The following is a 14,461-nucleotide window of genomic DNA, read 5'->3' on the forward strand; positions in this document are numbered from 1 at the left end:
CTGTCACCTGCAAACAAAGTTTTATGTCTTCTTCCCCAGTCTGTATACCTTTTATTTTCTATTCTTGTCATGTTGCATTATCTAGGACTACCACAGAATGCTGTTGAAAAAGGAGTGGTGAGAGGGGACATTCTTGCTGTGTTCCTCATCTTAGCAGGAAAGATTCTAGTTTCTTACCATTAAGTATGATATTAGCTGTAGGTTTTTGTAGATGTTCTTTATCAAGTTGAGGGATTTCTCCTCTGATGTTCTTTATCAAGTTGAGGGATTTCTCCTCTATCCCTTATTTGCTGAGAGTTTTTATTATGAATGGGTATTGGATTTTTTCAGATGCTTTTTCTGAATCTATTGATAAGATCATGTGATTTTTCTTCAATTGCCTGTTGATGTGATGAATTATATTAATTGATTTTCAAACATTGAAACAACTTTACATGCGAGGAATAAGTCCCAATTGACTGTGGTGTATAATTATATATATATATATATGTTAATATATAATATATATATAGGTGGATTCAATTTGCTAACATTTTGTTGAGGATTCTTGCATCTATGTTCATGAGAGATATTGGTCTTTAGTTTTCTTTTCTTGTAATGTCTTTGTCTGGTTTTGGTATTAGGATAGTGCTGGCCTCATAGAATGAGTTAGGAAGTATTTCTTCTTCTGTCTCCTGGAAGAGATTGTACAAAAATTGGTATTTTTCCTTTCTTAAATGTTTGGCAGAATTCACCGTCATCTGGGCCTGATGCTTTCTGTTTTGGAAAGTTATTAATTATTGATTCAATTTCTTAAATAAATATAGGCCAATTCAGATTGTTTCTCCTTGTGTGAATTTTGCAAATTGTATCTTTCAAGGAATTGGTCTGTTTAATCTAGGTTATCAAATTTGTGATCATAGAGTATTTCATGGTCTTCTTTTATTATCCTTTTAATGTCCATGAGATGTACAATGATGTCTCCTCTTTCATTTCTGATGTCAGTAATTTGTGTCTTTTCTTTTTTCTTTGTTAGCCTAGCTAGCTATTTATCAATTTTATTGATCTTTGAAAAGAACCAGGTTTTCGTTTTATTATTTCTTTTCTTCTGCTTACTTTGGATTTATTATTTTTTTATTATTATTTTTTAAAAATAAATTTATTTATTTATTTATTTTTGGCTGCGTTGGGTCTTTGTTGCTGTGCGCGGGCTTTCTGTAGTTGCGGCGAGTGGGGGCTACTCTTTCGTTGTGGTACACAGGCTTCTTATTGTGGTGGCTTCTCTTGTTGTGGAGCACAGGCTCTAGATGCGTGCGCTTTAGTAGTTGTGGCTCGTGGGCTCTAGAGTGCAGGCTCAGTAGTTGTGGCGTACGGGCTTAGTTGCTCTGCAACATGTGGAATCTTCCCAGACCAGGACTTGAACCCGTGTCCCCTGCACTGGCAGACAGATTCTTAACCACTGCACCACCAGCGAAGCCCTTACTTTGGATTTAATATGCTCTTTTTTAATAGTTTCCTAAAATGGAAGCATAGATTATTGATTTTAGGTCTTTTCTAATATATATATTCAATGCTATAAATTTCCCTCTAAATACTTCTTTCCCTATATCCCACAACTTTTTAAAAATTTATTTTATTGGTGTATAGATGATTTACAATGTTACATTAATTTCTGCTGTACAGCAAAATGATTCAGTTATATATAACATTCTTTTTCATATTCTTTTTCATTATGGTTTATTACAGGATATTGTATATAGTTCCCTGTGCTATACAGTAGGACCTTGTTGTTTATCTATTCTATGTATAATAGTTTGCATCTGTTAATCCCAAACTCCCAATCCATCCCTCCCTCACCACCCTCCCCCATAGCAACCACAAGTCTGTTCCCTATGTCTGTGAGTCTGTTTCTGTTTTGTAGATAAGTTCATTTGTGTCATATTTTAGATTCTACATAAAAGTGATATCATGTGGTATTTGTCTTTCTCTTTCTGACTTACTTCATTTACTATGATAATCTCTAGGTCCATCCATATTGCTGCAAATTGCATTATTTCATTCTTTTTTATGGCTGAATAATATTGCATTGTGTATATGTACCACGTCTTCTTTATCCATTCATCTGTTGATGGACATTTAGGTTTTTTCCATGTCTTGGCTATTGTGAATACTGCTGCTATGAACATGGGGGTACCTGTATCTTTTTTAAAATTAATTAATCAATCAATCAATCAATTAATTATTTTGGCTGCTTTGGGTCTTCGTTGCTGTGCATGGGCTTTCCCTAGTTGCAGCAAGTGGGGGTTACCCTTTGTCGCGGTGTGCAGCCTTCTCATTGCCGTGGTTTCTGTTGTTGCGGAGCATGGGCTCTAGGCACGCAGGCTTCAGTAGTTGTGGCACATGGGCTCAGTAGTTGTGGCTCATGTCCTCTAGAGCACAGGCTCAGTAGTTGTGGTGCACAGGCTTTGTTGCTCTACAGCATGTGAAATCTTCCTGGACCAGGGTTAGAACCTGTGTCCCCTGCATCAGCAGGTGGATTCTTAACCACTGTGCCACCAGGGAAGCCATGCATGTATCTTTTTGAATTATAGTTTTGTCTGGATATATGCCCAGGAATGGGATTGCTGGATCATATGACAACTCTGTTTTTAGTTTTTTGAGGAGTCTCCATATTGTTTTCCATAGTGGCTGCCCCAGTTTACATTCCCACCAACAATGTAGGAGGGTTCCCTTTTCTCCAGCATTTATTATTTGTAGATTTTTTAATGATGGCCATTCTGACCAGTGAGGTGGTACCTCATCGTAGTTTTGATTTGCAGTCCTCTAATAATTAGCTGTATTGAGCATCTTTTCATGTGCTTTTCGGCCATCTGTATGTCTTCTTTGGAGAAATATCTATTTAGTGCTTCTGCCCATTTTTTGATTGGGTTGTTTGGTTTTTTGTTTGTTTGTTTTTTGCGGTACACGGGCCTCTCACTGTTGTGGCCTCTCCCGTTGCGGAGCACAGGCTCCGGACACGCAGGCTCAGCGGCCATGGCTCACAGGCCCAGCCGCTCCGCAGCATGTGGGATCCTCCCAGACCGGGGCACGAACCTGCATCCCCTGCATCGGCAGGAGGACTCTCAACCACTGAGCCACCAGGGAAGCCCTGGTTTTTTGTTTTTGAGTTGTATGAGCTGTTTGTATGTTTTGGAAATTAAGCCCTTGTCAGTCATTCATGTTGTTTATGGTTTCCCTTGCCATACAAAAACTTATAAGTTTGATTAGGTCCCATTTGTTTATTTTTGCTTTTATTTCTATTGCCTTTGGAGACTGACCTAAGAAAATATTGGTACGATTTCTGTCAGAGAATGTTTTGCCTATGTTCTCTTCTAGGAGTTTTATGGTGTCTTGTCTTATATTAAGCCTTTAATCCATTTTGAGTTTATTTTTGTGTATGGTGTGAGGGTGTGTTCTAACTTCATTGATTTACATGTGGCTGTGCAACTTTCCCAACGCCACTTGCTGAAGTGACTGTCTTTTTTTCCATTGTATATTCTTGCCTCCTTTGTTGAAGATTAATTAACTGTAGGTGTGCGGGTTTATTTTTGGGCCATCTATTCTGTTCCATTCCATATGTCTGTTTCTGTGCCAATAATCACGCTGTTTTCATTACTGCAGCTTTGTAGTATTGTCTGAAGTCTGGGAGGATTATGCCGCTTGCTTTGTTCTTTTCCTCAGGATTGCTTTGGCAATTCTGGGTCTTTTATGGTTCTATATAAATTTTAGGATTATTTGTTCTAGTTCTGTGAAAAAAGTCATGGGTAATTTGATAGGGATCACATTAAATGTATAGATTGCTTTGGGTAGTATGGCCATTTTAACAGTATTAATTCTTCCAGTCTAAGAGCATGGGATATCTTTCCATTTCTTTGAATCATCTTCAGTTTCCTTTATTAATGTTCTATAGTTCTCAGTCTCTCACCTCCTTGCTCAGGTTTATTCCTACATACAGTAAGTCCCCTACATATGAACGAGCTGTGTTCTGAGAGCTCGTTCGTAAATCCAATTTGTTCGTATGTCCAACAAAGTTAGCCTAAGTACCCAACTAACACAATCGGCTACATAGTACTGTACTGTAATAGGTTTATAGTACTTTTCACACAAATAATACATAACAAACAAACACAAAAAACAAAGAAAACATTTTAAATCTTACAGTACAGTACCTTGAAAAGTACAGTAGTACAGTACAACAGCTGGCATACAGGCGCTGGCACTGACTGAACAGGCAAGAAGAGTTACTGACTGGAGGAGGGAGAGGAGGTGGGAGATGGTAGAGCTGAAGGATCCTCAGCAATAGGAGGTGGAGGGCGAGCTGCAATGTCACTCACGCCTGACGCTGATGGCACAGGTTCTGGTTCCTTGCTGGATTCAATTCTATCTACCCACTTGAAAAAATGATCCAGTGATACTGTACTACTCTACTCTCTACAGTACTGTACAGTAAGGTACACAAAAGCACAACCACTTGTAGAAGATGCACGCACGTGACAATATATGCCAGACACATGAACTGACTTACGTGATTGGACATGCAAATGCACATTTGCATCTTTGAAAGTTCGCAACTTGAAGGTTCGTATGTAGGGGACTTACTGTATTTTATTTTTTTGGATGCGATTTTAAAAGGGATTTTTTTTTTTTACATTCCCTTGCTGATATTTCATTGTTAGTGTAAAGAAATGCAACCAATTTCTGTATGTTATTCTTGTATCCTGCTACCTTGCTGAATTCGTTTATCAGTTCTAGTAGTTTTTGAGTGGAATCCTCAGGGTTTTCTATATAGAGTATCATGTCATCTGCATACAATGACAATTTTACCTCTTTGCTTCCAGTCTGGATACCTTTTATTTCTTTTTCTTGTCTGATTCCTGTGCCTAGGACTTCCAATACTATGTTGAATAGAAGTGATGAGAGTGAGCATCTTTGTCTTCTGGATTTTAGCAGGAATGCTTTCAGCTTTTCACCATTGAGTATTATATTGGCTGTGACATCCCACAGCTTTTGATGTTAATTTTTATTTTCATTTAGCTCAAAATATTTTTTAATTTCTCTTGATATTTCTTCTTTGACGCATGTGTTATTAAGAAGTATGTAGCTTAATTTCCAAGTATTTTGGAATTTTTCCAGCTGTCTTTCTCTTAATTGAGTTATGAGAATAAAAATCCTTGCCTTGTTTCTGATCTTAGGGAGAAAGTATTCCATCTTTCACCATTAAGTATAATGGGTTTTTTGCTTTTATTTTTTTAAACCACTTTTTTTGTATGATTAGCATATAAAAAGCTGTACATATTTAACACATACAAAAATGTAATGTCAGTGTAGGTTTTTATAGGGTGCCCTTTATCAGACTGAGGAAGTTCTCTTGTATTCCTAGTTTGTTTATAGATTTTTATCATGAATGGGTATTGGATTTCGTCAGATGCTTTTGCTGCATCAATTTACATTATGTGATTTTCCTTCTTTCGACTATATTACATTGCTTGATTTTCAAATATTAAATCAACCTTGCATTCCGCCAATAAACCCCACGTGGACATGGTGTATTATTCTTTTTATATATTGTATGGAAATCATACATATTTCTTTTCTTCTTTTTTTTTTTTGCGGTATGCGGGCCCCTCACTGCTGTGGCCTCTCCCGTTGCGGAGCACAGGCTCCAGACGCGCAGGCTCAGCGGCCATGGCTCACGGGCCCAGCCGCTCCGTAGCATATGGGATCCTCCCGGACCGGGGCACGAACCCGTGTCCCCTGCACCGGCAGGTGGACTCTCAACCACTGCGCCACCAGGGAAGCCCTTCTTTTCTTTTTAAAAAATTTTAATATTTGATTACTTAACAAAAAATGTTAGGTTGGTAAAGCATGTTATTAATTAATGAAGCTATATGAGTGAATCTATTTTTAGTCTTGGCAGCCCTGAAAGAAAAGCGTTTTTGAGTTAATTAGCAACATCATAATGCAAGAGTTAATACTAATTTGAAATAACAAAGTGGAAGGAAGCAGCAGCGTGGAAAGACTGAATGTGAAAACCCAAATGCTAAAAGATACCTGTAAAAGAAAAGGAGAAGAGAATTAATGTTTTGGTGAAGTTTTTTTTTTTTTTTTATAAATGAGGTGTCATTTTCTGTTTTAAAGATAATCTATTTTTAAATAATTTCAAACTTACATAAAAGCTGTCAGAACTGTACAGTTAACTCCTATGTCCCTATTCATCCACATTCCCCAGTTGTTAATATTTCACAGCATTTGTGAAGCACCTTTTGGTACTTCTATAATAGCATCTATAACTTATACTAACAATTGATTCCCTAACTACTCTTGCATTGTATGCCAGGCAATATGTTAGCCACTTTACTTATCTCATGTAGTTTTTACAGTCACCCTCCAAGGTATCCAGTATTACCCCTGTGTCACAGGTGAGACTGCTGAGGCTTAGAAAAGTTCAGTCAGTATCCCCAAGGCTTCACTGGCTAAGTAGAGGTTTCAGACCCAACTCTAAAGCCTGTGCTTGTTCCAATATCCATACAGTAGACACAATTCTAAATTCAGGGAATTAAAGGTACACGTGACTAACACTACTTGGTGATCTGACCTTTCCCTAACCCCATCTTTTCTATTTCAGGACCCCTCTTGTTACTGAATGCTGAGGAAATCGCGGAGCAAATAGGGAATATGTGGAGGACGATATATAAATTGACCAAGACCTTAGCTGATGTGCCTGCACCCAGGCGCTTAGCAGAGAATTTGAAAATCAAGATTGATAAATTCAAGCAGCACATCCCTATCCTCAGCATTTCCTGCAACCCAGGAGTGAAAGACCGGCACTGGCAGCAGGTCCCTGTCACCGCCCACCCCCAGACAGCCCAGCCCAGCCCAGCCCTGGTCCTGGTAGCCCTTTGGAAGGCAGAAACCATTAACCGGTCAAGCTTTTTCTTTCTAAAAGGAGAATCTACTTGAGGCCAAGGGAGTAGTAAAGGGGGTGATAGCCTTTTGAAGGAAGGGGATAACTTCCTGCCTCGCCACATAAACAGGCCGATCCTTTTCTTTGGGGACCCCATTGCTGGTGGTTGAGTATTGTTCCAGCCAGTGGCCACAAAGGCTCTCCTAATCTGCTTTCCTAAGCAAATGGCTGTTCAGTGTCCTAAAAGGTGATTAGGGTGTTACATTACAATGGGAGGGGCCTGTATTTGTTCCTTAACCTAGGCTACACGAAAGAGAAAGTCACATTTATCCCTGGGGGCTCCTAACAATGCCAGATGATTCCTACTTCAGCTTCCTCAACCAGCAGGCTATATTCAGAAGTAATTTTGCCCTCTTTTTTCAGCCCTTTGGGTCTATAAATGAGGATAATAAATATTCTCCCTAAAAATGATGGGATTTTTATAAGCAACCAAATGTGAGGGTGATAAATGTAGTATGATACTAAACAGAAGAAAGAAAACTCACTGTGTTTCTAAAATAATTGTCACATTCAAGAGCTAGCAATGGCCTTGAAACATCTTCTACCAGGGAATTGCTCTTTGTGGAGGTGAAGAAGAGACTGGCTCTCCGTAGGCAAATTGCTCTCTGACTGGGCCTGAAATTCTCTCCCTGGGAACCATGCACAAGACTGAGGACATTGTCTCTAGAAGGACTCAGTCTGAGAGCATAACCATTAGGAGTATTTTGATCTCCCTGGGACAGCAGAGATCTTGGTACATGAGAGAGTCAAGATTTTTCTGTAGAGAGGAGCTGCTTTCAATTTCCCAGAAAGCCTTGAAATTTGCTTAAAGACTTAAGCAAAGATGGAAAGAAGTCAGAGCAAAGGTCATCTGGTAGACTTTGGGTCTTGAGCTGCCCCAGCAGAGGGATCTGCACAGCGGCAGCTGCCCTCACTTGGTACTCATAGGGTGCCTCTCCCTGCGGAGCTAGCCTGACTAGAGCTTTGACCATTTAGAGAGTTAGGTAGACAGGTGCCCTCCAGCAGTGCTAGGTCTCTCCATGAGATGACATTTTAGAAAGTGTCCTCATCAATGGCATTTAAGCAGTGCTCTAGGGGTGCTCAGAAAGCCATCCCCTCCATCTGGTGCTCCCCCTGTGATGACAGCATTCTCACACAGGGGCACTTTAAAAATCCCAACCATTCCTAGACATTAATAATTCTCATTTATAGGCCCCTTAGATGGACAGATTGGGGGAAAAAATTCCCTGGAATTAAAATAATAATAACAATAATAGCTAAAGTGTATGGAGTACCAACTTTGTACTGGGTACTGTTATATACTTTATGCGGATTCTCTCATTTCATCCTCCCAACAACCCTTTGAAGTAGGGACAATAAATTGTCACGTGGCCAGTGAGGGGTGGGGAAGAGAATTGGAATCTAGGTGTTTTTGACTCAGCCTTGATGTGTGAAAAGGGGGCAAGAAATATCAGGTCAGAGAGAGGGAGTGGACAGTAGGGGGCAGTGAGCTATAGATAAGAATGGAATGTGCTATATTCCACTTACTATAGGCAAGAGGTAAGGTGGCTCCTGAGTAAAGAGCACCTACAGTGGAATCTCAATGGGCTAAATAGTTGAAGATAAGCTCAGAAAGGACAAAGGCCACAAGGTACCCTCAGGGTTGCCCCGACTCAGAGCCCATTTCTGCCTGTACTGTAGGTCACACAACAAGCCCGCCCAGTGACAGCCCCAGGCTTGGGGAAGCATTCTCAGTTCTAATGCCTAACTTAGGAGATCCTTGTGCACAGATTTGGCTCCGGCAGGGGGGCTCTGTAGGCTAAACCACCTGTAGCTCTCAAGACTACAAAATGGATCTTCTGGGGTCATGAGGCGGTTGTGTTGAGATTTCTGACCGTTTCCCAGAACTTAAGCAGGAAAGGCTAGTCTCTGTATTTGAGACATAGACTTTATTGCTACTGTGGTGTAAAACAAGATGGAACAAGGTAACACTGTACTGATATGCACCAAAGCTGGCCTCTAGGACACTGCTGCCCAGTGGAAATATACTATGAACATATGTATAATTTTAAAGTTTCTAGTAGCCACATTTTTTAAAGTATAAAAAAGGTGAAATAAACCGTATGACTAGATTTAACCAAACATATCAAAATCACTATCAGTTCAATAAGTAATCAGTATAAAAATGTTAATGTGACCTTTTACATTACAGTTTTCATACTAAGTCTTTGAAACATGGTGTGCTTTTATACAGCACATTTTGATATGGACTAGTTGCATTTCAAGTTCTCAATAGCTACAAGGGGTTAGTGGCTACGTATTGGACAGCATAACTTCAGTTTCTTAGAATTAGATCAGATGCCTGTTAATCTCTATACTCGACAAAAGCAATTTAAAAAATAAAACTACAGATCTCTGAGTCCTTCCATAGGCCAAGTATTTACTGTGTCAAGTGCTTTACACAGTTATGTCATTTAATCCTAGAGATAGTGTGTTGTCCTAAGCCATACTTGCAGGTATTAGAGAATAAATGAGAGCCCTGGGCCACCAGGAATAATTGTGCAGTTTATGCTCTAGGGAATGCTATTTTTGTGCACGACAGTGGGAATTGTACTTTCTAGAGTTATGCAGTATATAATCTGCACAATTATACATAGAAGACCTGCAGGAAACACTAGAATATGATGGATGAGAGCTTTGGAGTCAGAATCAGATACAAGTCCCAATTCTGCAATGGCTGTTATGGTCCATTAGCTAGATGATCATAAACTTAATTTCTTTGTCTCAGTTTCCTTGCATGTAAAATGGGAGTAATAATATACCAGTATCTTCCTCATCATGTTGGGAGGATGAAATAAGTACATAAAGCTCTTAAAACCAACCTACCGCATAATAAGCCCTCAATAAATGTTAATTACTTTTATTATTTCCATTACCTCAGTGGTCCTCCAGGTGACCTCAGAACCCAGATTGGAATCTGTTTGAATTAGCTGGTTCACTCATGCTTTCACTCCACAAGTGCTTATTGATGCCTACTGCCTATCAGGCCCCAGGGACACAGGGCTGAATAAGACAGAACATGATGTGATTTTCATGTCTCTTCCTGCTCTGACATTCTTTAGTCCTGCTGGAGCTGGACAGAGACAAAACTGGGCAGTAGGTGAGGTTTTTTACAGAGCCTCATTCCCGTTAACCCTTGTGCTCTTCTTGAGCACACATAACCCTCGTACTGCCCAGATCTCTCAGTCCCTGAGAAAAATGTTCAAAGCCATCAGAGACTTCATCAAAGAACTTTCACAGGGATATTTTCACTTAAAAGGTAAGGTTGGGGTAATATTTACACCAAAGGAATGGGCACAGGTGCTAACATTTCCAACAAGTTAGTACACTGGGTTGGAAAGGAAGATTTTGGTGGGGGAGTCATCTAGCTAATAGACTTCCTCCTTTTATTCAGCAAATGCTTACAGCAGCTTCTGTCATGGACCAGGTTTTGCAGTCAGCCCTGGGAGCACAAAAACAAACCAGACCTGGTTGTGAGCCTCTAAGGTGCCCACAAGTTTGCATTATGCCAATTCCTGGTGGGAGAACAACCCCCAGCAAACCAGACACAATGCAGGGTGGGCCCTAGGCCACCGCCCAAAACCTTAGACCTGCGCTGTCCAATTCAGCAGCCACTAGCTACACGTAGCTATTTAAATATAAATTAAGTAAAATTAAATAAAATTTGAAAATCAGTTCCTCAGTCACACTAGCCACCTTTCCAGTGCTCAACAGCTGAATGTGACTGGTGGCTCCTGCACGAGACAGCACAGATATAGAACATTTCAGTCATCACAGAAAGTCTACTGGACAACACTGCCTTGGACAATACACCCTTGTTTTTCTCTTTGCAGATTAGTGAGATTGTCGGCTATGAAGTAAAGCCCACTGAAACGACTTGCCTCTCAAATATGCTGGAATTTGGGTTTGGCAAATTCATTGAAAAGTAAGGCTTCTCCCTTCAGAAAGTTTTTTCGTCAAAGTGTCTATGAATTCTCACAGTTGTATGACTGAATGGCCGCATAGCAGGCTGCTTTTCTCATTCTGGTTTAGGGTAACCTCTACTTCAGCTGACTAGCTGCTGGTGAAGCTTTCATTTCCAGCTGCAGAGTTGATGTCAGATTATGACTAGAAAATTGAGTCAGAGATTTTATTTCAAAAAGAAATTTTTTTAAATAGTTCTCTGAACCTGAGCCTCAAGCCCAGCTCTCAGTGACTTTGGGCAAAACCATTTCACCTTCCTGGGCCTCAGTTTCTTCCTCTTTAAACAAACAACAGCAGCAAACAGGAGTGGCTCCCTGAGCTCTAAAATTTCATGAAATATGGTCAAATGAGAGATCTCTTCACTTGCTTTCTCTCCTTCTCCAAATGCCCCTGGAGTTCATATGTGAGAATTTGTACTATTTGATCTGCTGTTTTTAGGACCAGAGATTCTCAGGACCCTGTTTGTTTTTCCACACTTCCTTCAGGGTGATGCGTAGGGAGATGTATTGCTAAGACTAGAGACCCTGTTAGGCAACTGGGTTTGGTTCTCACTCAACACGTGAGATTCTCAGACTGTGACCCCAGACCAGAGGCATCAGCATCACCTGAGAACTTGTCAGAAATGCACATTCTCAGGCCCTACCCCAATCTGCTGAATCAGAAATTCAGGGGATTGAAAGCTGAAATCTGGGTTTAAACAAATCCTCCATATCAGCGCTGTTCAGTGCAGGAGCCACTAGCCACGTGTGGCTACTCAGCCTTTGAAATGTAGCTATTCTGAATTTGATGTGCTGAATGTGTAAACTATAGGCTGGATTTCAAAGACTTATTAAGGAGGGAAAAAAAGCAAAATATCTAATTATTTTAAATATTGATTGTATGTTGAAATGATAATATTTTGGATTTATTGTGTTAAATAAAATAGTTTCTTTTTACTTATGTTAAATTGGCTACCAGAAACTTTGAAATGACATATGTGGCTCAGGTTATATTTCGAATAGACAGCACTGCTGTAGGTGATAGTGATGCCTGCTAGAGTTTGAAAGCCCTTCCTTTATACTGGGGCAGGGCAAGCACCTAATCTAAGGTCCTTCCAGGCCCCCAAATCTGTCTGCCACCTGAATACTCTGATGACCCCCAATACCACCACTACTGTCCCTCTTTAAGGAGCAGGTCTACAGACACAGGCTTTTATTTTATTTTTTTAAATTTTTATTGGAGTATAGCTGATTTACAATGTTGTGTTTCTGCTGTACAGCAAAGTGAATCAGTTATACATATACATGTGTCCATACTTTTTTAGATTCTGCATAGGCCATTACAGAATATTGAGTAGAGTTTCCTGTGCTATACAGTAGGTCCTTATTAGTTATCTATTTTATATATAGTAGTGTGTATATGTCAATCCCAATATCCCAATTTATCCCTCCTCCCCTTTCCCCCCTGGTAACCATAAGGTTGTTTTCTACATCTGTGACTCTATTTCTGTTTTCTTAATAAGTTCATTTGTACCATTTTTTAAAATTCCGCATTTAAGTGATATCATACAAGACACATGCATTTTTACCAGGTTTATGCTATTTTATTAAAGGGCCTCAATTTCCCCAATAAGATGTTCCCAAGAAATACCAGCTCTAGAACACTTATGCTGCACTGAGCATTTTATATGAATTAACCAACTTATCCATCACAACACCCTAATATTCTAGCTAATTTTATTCACATTTTACAGATGAGGAAATAAATTGATTAGCGAGATTGAGCAAATATCCAGAGGTCACAAGAACTAAGACCTGAGCCCAGGCTAGCTAACTTCAGAACCTTATCCATTACCCTTTACTGCCTGAAAAGATAAACCCATCAAAGGAGACAGAGACTGAGCAGATACACAGCACACTGCCATGCTTCATGCCAATGTGCTCAGCTGTGACAAATCTAGAAGTGGTGTTTCCTTGGCCAAGTTGTTTACCTCTATGTGCCCAGTCTCCTTATCTGTAAAATGGAAATAATAATAGTAGCTAGGTGATTGGAGTTATTGTGAGGATTATGAGAGAAGGCGTGTAACCTGAACTGATTTAGCGTCTAAGTTCTCAGCTACTACCTATTAGTGAAGTGTGATGTTCCTTGTATCCCACTATCCCATAGTTAAGGCAGTTTTATCACAGCCCGCAGTTAGTGAGCATCTTGAGTACATTTGGATAAGGTCAACTCGATATACTTCATGGACTCCCAACCTCATTAATTCCTCCCCTGTGCAATTATTTGCATAATTATAAGTCATAAGGCACATTGCAAGCATTTTATCTTATTTAATTATACCAACAATGCTTGATATGAGCAGATGGGGACCGAAAGTCTGTCAAGTGATTGGGTCATGGCCACACCGCCAGCCTGTTTGTCTCATACTCATCTGGATTGGCACCTGCCTTTATTATTCTCTATATGCACGCTCATTTTGGTTGTCTCCCAAGAAGGTCACATTTAGAATGAAGACCATGCTGCTGAGGTGTTGATCAGTCATTGTCTGGCGTTATCTGGGCCTCTTCTACATCCCTACATGAGGCCAGATGAGGGTTTTCAGCTCTATTTAGTTGAGCTGTTTGGCTGACCACATGTGAGCAATTCTTTTGCTCCTCTGACAAAGAGAGAGGAGAAGGCACATAGTAGGGGAGGAAGAAACACCAGATTAGCAGTCAGAGGAACTGGTTCTGGCACTCCGCAGCTGTGTGTGTGGCTTTGGACATGTCACTTGCTTCCTCTGGGCTTCAGTTTCCTGACGTGAAAGTAAAGACCAGATGGTCAAGGATACAGTGAAAGGCAGTGCTGAGGCAGAAAGAATAATCCCTCCTTTTCCTTCCAAAACCTTTGCTTCCCAATTTTTTAGCCACGCCTGCATTTAGTACCCAGCTCTCCTGTGTAAACAAGAAGAAAGGAATTTATCTTCCCCTTCTCTCCCTCCCTCCCCCTTTCTATAGAACAGAGGGTCTGTAGGTGGATGGATCCAGTGCATCGGGAAGATAGCAGGTGTTTTTTTAAAAGGTAGGGACAGGGAGTGGGAAAAAAGCCATCATATAAATTAACAGAAAGTCTAAGACCTGAATAAGAAGTCAATAATAATTCTGAAGTAAATAGGAATAATAAGGAGTAAATTAAAATGGAAAAAGGAAGTCTTGTTTTAATGGCCTTAAAACAGTTGTTCTCAACCTGGGGTATCCACCCCCAGGGGACACTTGGCAACATCTGGAGACATTTTTGGTTGGCACAACTGGCAAGAGGTGGGGACTGGGGTCGTCAGCTACTGGCATCTAGTGGATTGAGGCCAAGGATGCTGCTAAGCCTCCTGCAGTGCACAGGACAGCTCTTCACACCAAAGAATTATCCAACCTGTATTAGTTTTCTAGGGCTGCTATAACAAATACCATAGGCTTAAGCAACAGAAATTTATTTTCTCACAATTCTGGAGGTTGGAAGTCCAAG

At 40.2% G+C, this 14,461-nt stretch overlaps 1 protein-coding gene across 4 annotated transcripts in view; it reads left to right on the plus strand.

Moving 5' to 3' along the window:
• Positions 1-14,461, plus strand: part of DNAH3 (dynein axonemal heavy chain 3) — a 194,028-nt gene that overhangs the window by 64,540 nt on the left and 115,027 nt on the right. For all 4 annotated transcript variants that reach the window (XM_082670865.1, XM_082670866.1, XM_082670867.1 and 1 more), the window contains 2 exons: positions 6,644-6,855; positions 10,855-10,946. In XM_082670865.1, the coding sequence (XP_082526991.1) occupies positions 6,644-6,855; positions 10,855-10,946 (304 nt within the window). The remainder of the gene's footprint in view (positions 1-6,643; positions 6,856-10,854; positions 10,947-14,461) is intronic.

The sequence above is a fragment of the Grampus griseus genome (assembly GCF_964374135.1).
Source record: "Grampus griseus genome assembly, chromosome: 14".
In the NCBI taxonomy this organism is placed as follows: Eukaryota; Metazoa; Chordata; class Mammalia; order Artiodactyla; family Delphinidae; genus Grampus; species Grampus griseus.